Source organism: Monodelphis domestica, chromosome 2 (genome assembly GCF_027887165.1).
Source record: "Monodelphis domestica isolate mMonDom1 chromosome 2, mMonDom1.pri, whole genome shotgun sequence".
In the NCBI taxonomy this organism is placed as follows: domain Eukaryota; kingdom Metazoa; phylum Chordata; class Mammalia; order Didelphimorphia; family Didelphidae; genus Monodelphis; species Monodelphis domestica.
In genome coordinates, this window is record NC_077228.1 from 482,994,623 (window position 1) to 483,006,999 (window position 12,377).

The following is a 12,377-nucleotide window of genomic DNA, read 5'->3' on the forward strand; positions in this document are numbered from 1 at the left end:
CACTGTGGTATCATCAAACGTAATGGACTTCTCCATTAGTGGTGGTGTAATGTCCCTGAACAACTTGCAGGGACCCAGGAGAAAAAAACACCATTCATAAGCAAAGGATAAACTATGGGAGTGGAAACACCGAGAAAAAGCAACTGCCTGAATAAAGAGGTTGAGGGGACATGACAGAGGATAGACTCTAAATGAACACTCTAATGCAAATACTATCAACAAAGCAATGGGTTCAAATCAAGAAAACATCTAATGCCCAGTGGACTTACGCGTCGGCTATGGGGGGTGGGGGGGGGAGGAAAAGAAAATGATCTATGTCTTTAACGAATAAAGCTTGGAAATGATCAAATAAAATATATTTTTAAAAAAAAAAAAAAGAGTTTGGCAGCTGGATGGAAAAATAGAGAGATGGAAAGTTGGGAACTCAATTAGAAAGTTGTTCAGATTGTATAGGTGAGAGACAATGAGAGCCAGAACAAGGGCAGTGACAATGTGTGCCAGTAAGAAGGGGATTAATGGGAGATGATCCATTCGCTTCTTTAAAATTTGTCTCCAAATTTACTTCCTCCAGCAAGACTTCCCTGATTAAGCCTTCATTTTTTTATCCTTCCAATATTTCAACACTTGAAGGGCTGTAGCCATTCCATGATTAAAGACATGCCTGAGTACAGCTACAAAGTTCTGAGACTCCACAGTCTTATTTTTGTAAGCAACTCGAGATACAGGTTCTGAAGCTATATATTGTTCTAGTCAACAAAACATTTATTAAATGTTACTAATTGGCATAGTGGTGGAAGTGGAGGGTACAGAGATGAATAAGACACTCTCCTGTCCTCAAGGAACCTCGGCTCTGATTACAGGTACACAAATAATCATAATACGATGCCGAATGAGCTCAATACCATAAAAGAGGACTAAACGAGATGCGATGGAATGTAGAGACGTGATGTCATTAGGGTTGGCTCAGAAAAGTTTTCATGGAAGAGGTGACATTTAAGGAATGGGAAGAATTTCAAGAGAAGTTGAGGGGTAGAGGTGAGGGAAAGGACATTCTGGGCAGAGAGGTCATGGCAGCAAAACCCAAAAGGAGACAGACACAAGGGCCAATTTCTCTGAGAAATGAGTAGTTTAGTTTGGCGGGAGAGTGAAAAGGAGGTAGCAGGAGACAAGTCTGGAAAGTTAGGTTGGAAAAAGATTATGATGGAGGACTCTGAATTCCAGGCTACATTTCTGTTATTACTCTGTAAACATTAAGAAGCCACTTAAGTATTATTATAGGCAGAGAAATGATTACAGCAAGGCTGTAGCAAGGTTATTCTGGTAATGTGAAAGGACAGTCTATAATAGGGAAATTGGTTAAACACGTGTCTCTGAATGATCTAAGCATTCTTTTTTTTATTTTAATTTTTTTAACCATTATCTTTTGTCTTAGAATCAGTTCTACGTATTGATTCCAGGGCAGAAGAGCAGTAAGGGCTAGGCAATCAAGATTAAGTGACTTGCCCAGAGCCACACAAGTATCTGATACCAGATTTGAACTCAAGTCCTCCTGGCTTCTTAGCCACTGAACCATCTAGGTACCTCATCCAAGGTTTTTTTATTAATCATTTGTATAGCTGTTCCCTATTCTAATGAAATAAGAAGTCCAATTTCTATTCATATGCTCATGCCTAACACTGTAGAAACAAGGAACTTACATTCTGCTAGGGGAAATATATGTTCATATGTAAGTACTATATATATGGAACATAGACAAAAATACACAGTGACTGAGAGGAGAACCCTGATAATTTAAGAAATTAGAAAGACTTTCTGAATGAACATAGATGCAAAAATCTTAAATAGAATACTAGCAAAAAGACTCCAGCAAGTGATCACAAGGGTTGTTCATTATGATCAGGTGGGATTTATACCAGGAATGCAAGGATGGTTCAATATTGGGAAAACTATCCACATAATTGACCATATCAACAAGCAAACCAACAAAAATCACATAGATGCAGAAAAAGCCTTTACAAAATACAACATTCATTCCTGTTGAAAACACTAGAAAGCATAGGAATAGAAAGGCCTTTCCTAAAAATAATAAACAGTATATATCTAAAAAGATCAGCAAACATTATCTGCAATGGGGATAAACTAGAAGACTTCCCAGTAAGATCAAGAGTGAAACAAGGATGCTCATTATCACCTCTATTATTTGACATTGTACTAGAAACCCTAGCTGTAGCAATTAGAAAAGAAAAAGAAATTGAAGGTATTAAAATAGGCAATGAGGAGACCAAGCTATCACTCTTTGCAGAAGATATGATAGTCTACTTAAAGAATCCTAAAGAATCAACTAAAAAGCTAGTAGAAATAAACAACAACTTTAGCAAAGTTGCAGGATACAAAAAAAAACCCCACAAAAGTCATCAGCATTTCTATATATCTCCAACACATCTCAGCAGCAAGAATTAGAAAGAGAAATTCCATTTAAAATCACCCTAGACAATATAAAATACTTAGGAATCTATCTGCCAAGACAAACACAGGAACTATTTGAACACAACTACAAAACTCTCTCCACACAATTAAAACTAGATCTAAACAATTGGAAAAACATTGATTGCTCATGGGTAGGACAAGCTAACATAGTAAAAATGACAATCCTACCCAAACTAATTTACTTATTTAGTTCCATACCCATCGAACTACCAAAAAGCCTTTTTACTGAATTAGAAAAAACCATAACAAAGTTCATTTGGAAGAACAAAAGATCAAAGATATTCAGGGAAATAATGGGGGAAAAATGTGAAGGAAAGAGGACTTGCAGTCCCAGATCTCAAACTATACTATAAAGCAGTGGTCATCAAAACAATTTGATACTGGCTAAGAGACAGAAAGGAAGATCAGTGGAATAGACTTGGGGTCAGTGACCTCAGCAAGACAATCTAGGATAAGCCCAAAGATCCCAGCTTTTGTGACAAAAATCCACTATTTGACAAAAATTGCTGGGAAAATTGGAAGACAGTATGGGAGAGATTGGGTTTAGATCAACATCTCACACCCCACACCAAGATAAACTCAGAATAGGTGAATGTCTTGAATATAAAGAAGGAAACTATAAGTAAATTAGGTGAACACAGAATAGTGTATCTGTCAGATCTTTGGGAAAGGAAAGATTTTAAGACCAAGCAAGAGTTGGAAAAAAAATTATAAAATGTAAAATAAATAATTTTGATTACATTAAATTAAAAAGTTTTTATACAAACAAAACCAATGCAACCAAAATTAGAAGGGAAGCCAACAAATTAGGGGGGAAAACTTCATAATAAAAACCTCTGACAAAGGTCTAATTATTCAAATTTATAAAGACCTAATTCAATTTTACAAAAAATCAAGCTATTCCCCAATTGATAAATAGGCAAGGGACATGAATAGGCAATTTTCAATAAAGGAAATCAAAACTATCAATAAGCACATGAAAAAGTGTTCTAAATCTCTTATAATCAGAGAAATGCAAATCAAAACAACTCTGAGATACCACCTTACACCTAGCTGATTGGCTAACATGACAGCAGAGGAAAGTAAGGCTGGAGGGGATGTGGAAAAGTTGGGACATTAATGCATTGCTGGTGGAGTTGTGAATTGATCCAACCATTCTGGAGGGCAATTTGGAACTATGCCCAAAGGGCACTAAAAGACTGTCTGCCCTTTGATCCAGCCATAGCACTGCTGCATTTGTACCCCAAAGAGATAATAAGGAAAAAGACTTGTATGAGAATATTCATAACTGTGCTTTGTGGTGGCAAAAAAATTGGAAAATGAGGGGATGTCCTCCAATTGGGGAATGGCTGAACAAATTGTGGTATAGGTTACTGATGGAATACTATTGTGCTCAAAGGAATAATAAAGTAGAGGAATTCCATGGGAACTGGAACAACCTCCAGGAAGTGATGCAGAGCGAAAGGAGCAGAGCCAAGACAACATTGTACACAGAGACTGATACACTGTGGTATAACTGAATGTAATGGACTTCTCCATTAGTAGCAATGCAGTGATCCAGAACAATTCTGAGGGACTTATAAGAAAGAACACTATCCACATTTAGAGGAAGAACTGTGGGAGTAGAAACACAGAAGAAAAACAACTGTTTGATCACATGGGTTGATGGGAATATGAATGGGGATGTAGACTCTAAATGATCATCCTAGTGCAAACATCATCAACATGGAAATAGATTTTGATCAAGGACACATGTAAAACCTGCGCATTGGCTATGGGAAGGGGGTAGGAGGAGGGAAAGGAAAGAATATGATTCTTGTAACCAAGGAAAAATGTTCTAAATTGACTAAATAAAATGTAAAAAAATAAAGTATATCTTTCTTTTTTCAGTCAAAAAAAAAAAGACTTTCTGAAGGAGATGGCACTTAAGTCTTGGCCTCAAAGGGAGCTGGGGGGTTTCACAAAGCAAAAGTAAGGAGGGAGAGGATATAAAGCATGGGACACAGCCTTGAAATGTTACAGTAGTAATCAGAGGACTGACGTTCCTCTACAGGACACAGCAAATAGTCCAGTTTGGCTAGAGAAAAGTGAATGATGTGTGATCAGCCAGGCAAGACAGGCTGGAGCTAGATTGTGAAAGAGGAGCCAAGTGCCAAAGAGGAGCTTGTGTTTCATCTTAAGGGTAATGAAGAGCTCCTGAACCTTCCTGAGCAAGGGCATCTAAAAACTAAGTGACTTATCTAGGGCCCCATGACTTATATAAAGGAGGCAGAATTTTAATCCAGGTCTTTCTAGATCATAGATTTAGATCATGAAGGCACCTCAGAAGCCACTAACTTCATTGGCTCCCCATTCCCCACCCCCTGATTTTACAATTAAGGAAACTGAGAGTAGAGAGGTCACATGATTTTCCCAAGATATCAAAAATTTTGAGTTTAATGATGATTAGGAAGTAAAAGGTTCACTGCTATAGTGAATGTCTGAGGTGTGATATGAAGTCAAGTCTTCCTGACTCCAAGTTCAATGCTTCATCCACCATACCACACTGCCTCTCATTAAGTAATACATTGGTTAGTCGGTGGTCAGAATCAATAAATTCCAAAATTGGAGTATTCTCTAGGAGGAGGGAAATATAAATTTAATAGACCACCAAATTGTATTTATTTTTTATTTATTAGAGATTTTTTTATGAGCAAATACTCAATGGATTACATATAACAGGAAAAGGAGGTGCTTTCCACAAACTGACCTCTGAGGAAGGGACTCTGCTCTTTGTTTAGGAATAGACTACACTGATTTTTCCATCATTTTCTGAGAAGAGCCTAATCTTAAGGAAACCTGGAAGAGAGAGGAGAATAAGTGGTAATTTCATTAATTCATCAATCTTTTTTGAGTAAGACTATAAGGAAGAGATCCACACCTATACCATATGAAGAGTAGGACCTTAGTATCTTTTTTTCCCCTTGTTCATGAATGCTGAGAAAAACCAATATATTTTGCTTCAACTCTCTAATTACCAGAGAATCAAAACAATGTGAAGAGCTTGCTCACGATAGGAAGGTTTTAAAAAAAAAATCAATACAATTAACAAAATAAATGAAGGCAAGCAAGAGATGGAAGGAAAATTCACACACTTGAAAATTCAAATTTGCCTTCTATAAGGCTCATTTTATTCATTAGAGTCCCAAGGAAACATCTCTGGTACAGCATAGCCTCAGCAGGCAGTTACAAAACAATGCTTTCAGGAGTAAGCTGAAAATTGTAAGTATGAAACACATTTTTGCCATATGTTTGCATGCAATGTAGAAATTCATTTCCAAAATAATCAATTTTCATAGAAAGTTATGTTAGTTGTCAATTTAAGGACTGATTGTGACACTTTATACTTGGAAAAGAGGGAAACAGTCATAGCTATTCAGTCTTTGTGAAATTGGAGGATATTATTTTTAGATTCCCTACCTATTTAGGAATTATCCAGATAACATCCTAAAGTTGTGCTCTGTCAAAATAGCACTATATCAATTAAGCAAGGCTAAATGCTGATTATAACAATGGTTTATTAAGCATACTTAATAACTATATTTACTATTTCTTCTTCCACTGGTATCTTGTCGATAACACCAGGATCAAAAATTAATTTTACTCCGGAGAAAATTATATGGTCAAAAGGACCTTCCTAAATGTTTAGTAACCACTCAAGGCAGGCAATACTTGGCATTCATATCTTCATTATTCAAAACCAAATATAATTTTGGAAGAAAAAAGTTAATTATTTTTGGGAAGCAGTTGAAGGAGCCCAAGAGAGATATTAAACATAGAGGTCCTTTGTTAGTGTAACATTTGACCTATCTCTTTGGAAATCATACAACTTGGCTAATGCAGTCCTTAAAAATTAATCAAGCAGATTGTTAGGCCCTGGCTACACCGGAGCTAGCCAATTATAAGTTGCTCAGAAATTCATCACTGGCATGTCCAACTACATTTTCCCACATAAAGATTAGAAGAACTATGTGGAAACGGGGCCCACTCCCAGATCAGCATAACTATAATACATAGTAACAGGAACAAAAATTTAACAAAGTGCTGCTTTGGTGAAAATAATTGTCAGGATTTTATTTAGAGGGGCAGGGATCTTCTCATTCTCCACTTCATGGTACACATTTCAGCATCTTCTTCCACAATTTTGTAAGCTTCCTTATTTTGTTAAACCCAAATTATAGCTCTATGTTTATAAATAATTCTGGATTCAGAGATCCAAAGTCACATATAAGAGGTTTAGATCTAAGATTATATTATTAGCTGGCTGGTAGAAGCAGCATGTGACACTTTAAGTAGCTTCTCTTTGAAGCACTGATGTCAAGGAGAAGATCCACTCAAATGCTACTGACTAAAAAGGAAGTCTGTTTTGCAAGAAAGAAAAATGAAAACACGGAAACTGGAGCTGGCTTTTTAAGGAGTATGCAGAATCATTCCTGAAGAAAGTTCTTCTCAGATAACAAGAATCATATTACAGTTCAACTAGTCTGTTCACTACCCTTACTCTGAATTTTAATATTTAACATAGCATGAAAGAAAGTAAACTCCTGGTTTAAGACAGTTCTTCCTTTTTCAGGAATTTTGGCAAAGAAGAATATTGGGTGTGGCATCAGCACATTCTACTTCTCATCTTCTTTATCTCTCTTTATCTGATGCTAGATGAAGTTTTCATATTATCCAAGAAAAAAAATCATAGTTGGGTAAAAGTGAAGTCACATTCTATAAAGTACAAAATCATTTTAATGAGTGTGTTAACACCAACCCTTGTAGTTCATTTTCGTGGTTCTGAATTCCATGTCATTGGTGGTCTTTAAGTAGTAACTAATCATCTAGATCATCCATGTTATATGGAAACTTTATGATTTGAAGAGAAGTTAGACTAAATGACTTCCAAAATCAATTCCAACTTTAAGATTTTATGACTTATAAATATGAAAGATATAAAAATGTCTTAAACATAGTTTAGAAAAAATAATTTTTTGTCACAACTTTATACAGCTTAAAGTGAAAGGGGGGGGGAATGAGAAATAATGTTAACAATGAAAGAAACTAAGAAAAATTTTTGAAAGGTTTTCCTTGACTAAATGAGCATGCTTTAGAGAATTCTCCCCAATTTCTGTTCTGTTGACCCTTCTAACAAATATCTTAATGACTGAATGAATACTTGACAATAGGCAGTTCCTAAAATAGAAATGGGTTGTGTTCCAGAAGTCCATTTATAATTCAGTTGTATGGAATTTAAGGGATTTTCTTATAGTAAAGTGATATAAATAGTGGTTAATTTTCCAGACCACCCCACAAAAATCTATTTAATAAGTTAAATACCTACAGTGTTTCAATAATACCAAGCCACCATTAATAGCAGTTTCTAAGAGAAAATGCAAAACTAGATTTTCCCTTTCTACCTACGCATGAGAGACTAAGTTTTACATTTATATAAGAAAGATTAGGTTAGTATTAATACTACTCACTTAAACTCCCCCACCAAAGGTAAACTGGCCACACCAAAATCATTGGACAGATGAGCAGAAAGAGTAGAGTGGTGCCAGATAAAGAAAATGGCCAATTCTTAATAAATTCGTAAATTGATTATTTAAAAATTGACAACTGTCTATACTTTAGTGGCCACCCTACCTATAACAGTTAATTCCCTCTAAATGACAATATCTCAGCACTAGTCTGCAGTTAATCTGTGTTTTGTCTTGACTTTAGGAATTTTAAAGATCACATGTAAAATTCTTTGAGATAAAATATGACCTATAGAGTTCACTTTGGCAGGATACCATTTTTAAAATTGCATACAAAAATTTTTATGTAAATCCAATAAAGTTACAAATATATAAATATTTTAAATCAAAAGGTAATGGTGAAAAGCCTATTCTACAAAACTAGAGGCTTTGATAGTGCAAAAAAGTTTCTGCCATATATGTTACTTGTTTTGATCATATTTTTATGTATGAAAGGAGGTTTCATTTCCAAATTTTTTTACTATTTATTCATAAAGGAATAATGAATATGGATCACACCCTATCAGAAGTATATTTATTCCATGTGGTTCTTATGGGATCTTCCAGCCATAAGTGATCTCTCAGGTCATGGCAGGCACTAACATGCTATCTGACTACACTATCTCACTACACTGACAGATGGCAGAAAGAGTATATTCCACCCCAGGTCTTGGCCCCCTTCTTAAAAAGGGATTTCTATAAGTCTATTCCAGATTTCTCTCCTGTCCTTCCTGACCTTACTATCCCGTCATATACCACAGTTTCTCCCACTGTTCCTCCATGATCCCACATGCACAGTTACAAGCTTTTTTCAAACTACAAAAACAATGGGATAATCTTTGGAGTCCATTTCTCTCCATGATGGACAATACAGTAAGGCTTTTTCAGAGTACTATAGAATACTCTCTCTTCTACTCAGCACCATTGCAGGAAACAGAGCTATAGTGTGATCAATAAGCTCCCTTGTTACGCTAAAAAGAAACAGAATAAATTGTTTCTAACCCAAATACCTCTTCTCCCTCAACAACAGTGGAGAGTCATTCTTCTTGAGGCTTGACCAAGGATCAAGTGCAAACTCAGATTCCTAGGCCAGCCACCAGTAGCAACTTAACACATTGTGAAACTGATTCTTCAGGAAAAAAAAAGAGAGATCAGCATCTTACCACCAATGCTAGAGGAAAGCCAGCTGAACTTTTAAGGCACAGAAGTGACAGAATGTCACTAAAATAAGTTTTAAAACATAGAAGGAAAATAGGAGAAAAAAAGCTGGAGGAAGAAGAGATAGAAATTTCAAGCAGAATGAGAGTTTCTTGATCTGCTCCACTATGCCCCAAAACCTTCTAGCTTCTAGTATCACTGCTGGTAGAATTACTAAACTAAAGCTCAGTAACTTAACTAGAACCTAAATATTAGAAGGTAATGTCTTTACTGGAGTGTGAAAGATCACCATTTTCTTGGTGTGTTCCACTTCTTATCATCTTTTTGTATCTCCACTGTGAAGATGGAAAGATGCATAAGAAAATAGCATTGGAAGACTTGGAGATCTTTGCACCAACACATGCTAATGTATAATAAGGTAATTCAAAGATGTAACATATTATTTTTATACTTGGCAAATCTAAGAACTGTACATCTCTAACCTTGGTGCTCCTGACCCTGAGCTATGAGTTCCTTGAACCTCAGCTCACAATCTAGAACTAAGGGTTAATGTGTACTTGAGTCCCTCAAATCAGGACAGCAAATCAGATGCAGTGGCCAGGGGTAACTCTCAGGTCAAATCCCATTTTATATCCAGGCAACTGATCTAATCATCTTTCTTGCATCACCTTGGTTGTACTACTAAATTTAACCTAAATTCAGTGGATCTTAGGGCTAATGATTTAGATTAAATGGAAAACCAGAAGCCTTGTTCATAAAATATGGAATTTTTTTAAAATGCCAAACAAAATATACAATAATGGTAAGCAGGCCAAGAAAAGCTGGATTGTTAAGTTAGTAATGAGTGCTGTATTACTATGAAGAGTGATCTACAGAGACCAACTTTATAATGTTCAGCACTGCACGCTTTCAAGTTTTTTGTTAAAGTTACAGAATCATAGGTCAAGAAACCCAAGACCCAAATTTGATGGCTCCATGGCAACAACTGTATAAGACATAACTCATATTACTCTAAATTAACATTTTCTACATCATAACTGGTTTGCATAGACAAATCAGAAAGTTTCCTGAGTGTCTCACAAATATTCTAAGCAAGTCCTTGAGACCATACTTACAGCTTTAGCAAAAACACCCATGATTTCAGGAAACTGATGAGTGAGAAGGGCAAGCATTGCTGTAGAGGAACACAGCCCTGCTGTAAAGTGAATGAAAAAAGGAAGCTCCTTCTTTGGGTAAACAGAAACATGATGAAATGCTGCAAGAAAGAAAAAGTCAGAAAAATTACACATTTTCCCAAAGACAGACTAACCTCATCTAAAATAATAGTAATTTTAAGTAAATTTTATTTTTAAAAGTGGAAAAATTAAGAGGAAGCAAAAAAAGAATCAATAAGTCCCAGGCCACACATTACTGATGGATGCTTATTTAAAATGATGCAAGAATGTGGGAGTGCCAGTATTGAAGCAAGTGCTCGTGCTAGGATTTCATGAGCTACGAAGCTGAAGACCCAGAATTGGCCATTAACCCAGAGATTTCTGAGGCAATCCCTTGCATTATGTGCAAGATGTCTAGTTCAATGCAGTCTTAAAGTCAGTGATAAATTTTAATCTCTTTAAACACATTTATAGGATCTAGTACTCTAATTTACTGTTTTCAGTAATTATAATATTTTTGTGTCTCCTTTGCTAAATTCAACACGTACATTACAAAAGCCAGAATTCTATTATAGACAGAGTAAATCCACAGGGATCTAGGCTATGTTCATATCAAGAAAATTCGAGCAATACATTAGAAGTAAGAATCATTTTATACTACAAGCCAGGTTATAGCACCCATGCCTCCAGCATAGCAACCCATCTGTGACCTGCCTCCACTAGGCAGATGGAATATCTGGTTTCACCCTTGTTCTCCTAACCATGTACAGTCATCTTTTATTTTCTATTTCCAATGCCACCAGCCTCATTCGGTCCCTCTTTACCTCTCACCTGAACTCCTCAAATAGCTTCCCTAACTCTACATCAAATATCTTCTCCCCTCAAATCTATCCTGCATGCAAGTATCAGCTAAAGCTTCCTAAAGAATACCTCTTCTGATCACAACATTTTCCTAGTCTAATTCATGTAGGGAAAGACAGCACATTGGTCTTTCAGAAGGGAAGGAATGTATAGTTTGATGTATACTGAGGGTTCTCACTCCAGCCCCATGAGGTCTCCTAGACAAAGTTAGTAGCAGGGGGACAGATGCCAAAACTTGTCATAGCTATTGCATAGCTGTGTCTGCATGATTTTCTAAAATGTGAAATGTTCATGCTGTGTGAAGGTCCTAATTATTTCTTTTTGGATGGCTTTCTAAAGAAAATCATTTGTCAGTCAATGTTCAGTTAATACCTCAAAATAATAGATGACTAAGGGAGAAGCACTCCCTTGGAGCCAAATTTCAGATTTCATCACTAGTTTGCATGGAAAAATTTATCAGGGGGCCTTATAGAAGATTCTACTAAATATGTGAGTGAACAAAGGAAATAGTTCCAGTCTGACCTTCATTCTGAAGCTCACAAGTAAATCCCAGTATGCATTAAGTCAAATCAAGGGTGAAGAAGGATTAAAAACAAAAAGTATTAAACACTTGTAGGCATTAGGACTTCGTGTTATTAAAAAAAAAAAAGGACCTGTCTGTTCTACAAGTCATCTGACACAATACTGAGACACAATATAGACCTTAAAAAAAAAACATCAGAGCATGCAACCCCACCCCCAATTTGTAAATCAGCAGGCAGCATCCATATCTGTGGAGTTAGCATTAACTCAGCCTTGCCAACAGGCAAGCTGCCAAAATTGTGGCCTCATTGAGCAGAGAATTCTGGTTTTAGTTATATTATTATACAGGCCTGGCTTTATGTTTAGGAAGAGAAAACAATCATTTATGTAGTGAAATTTCAGAGGCAAGGAAACAAACTGTCCCATTCCTTCCTCCAATACTGTCTATGTCTCTTACTGAAATTCTACAACTAAAAATTCATTCTCTTGGCTTGGAACTTCGTTAAAAAGCAAATTCTTATGGGAATGATAACAAGTTAAATCTCATCCATCATTTCACTCACAAGTTCAACAAAAAATTATTGAGCACTAAGGGTGAATAAAAGATATGTCTTTTCTAATAGGGAAGATACGATATGTACACAGATAACTA

The 12,377-nt window shown here is 36.0% G+C and overlaps 1 protein-coding gene across 4 annotated transcripts in view; it reads right to left on the reverse strand.

Annotated features, from left to right (window-relative positions):
• ST7L (suppression of tumorigenicity 7 like) overlaps positions 1-12,377 on the reverse strand; it is a 75,730-nt gene that overhangs the window by 10,170 nt on the left and 53,183 nt on the right. For 3 of the 4 annotated variants that reach the window (XM_016429088.2, XM_056819213.1, XM_056819212.1), the window contains 2 exons: positions 10,304-10,443; positions 5,142-5,325 (listed from right to left, as the gene is read on the reverse strand). The exons of the other annotated variant lie outside the window; for it this stretch is intronic. In XM_016429088.2, the coding sequence (XP_016284574.1) occupies positions 5,275-5,325; positions 10,304-10,443 (191 nt within the window). In that variant the 3' untranslated portion in view covers positions 5,142-5,274. Of the gene's footprint in view, positions 1-5,141; positions 5,326-10,303; positions 10,444-12,377 lie in introns of those variants that run through there. 4 annotated transcript variants of the gene reach the window in all.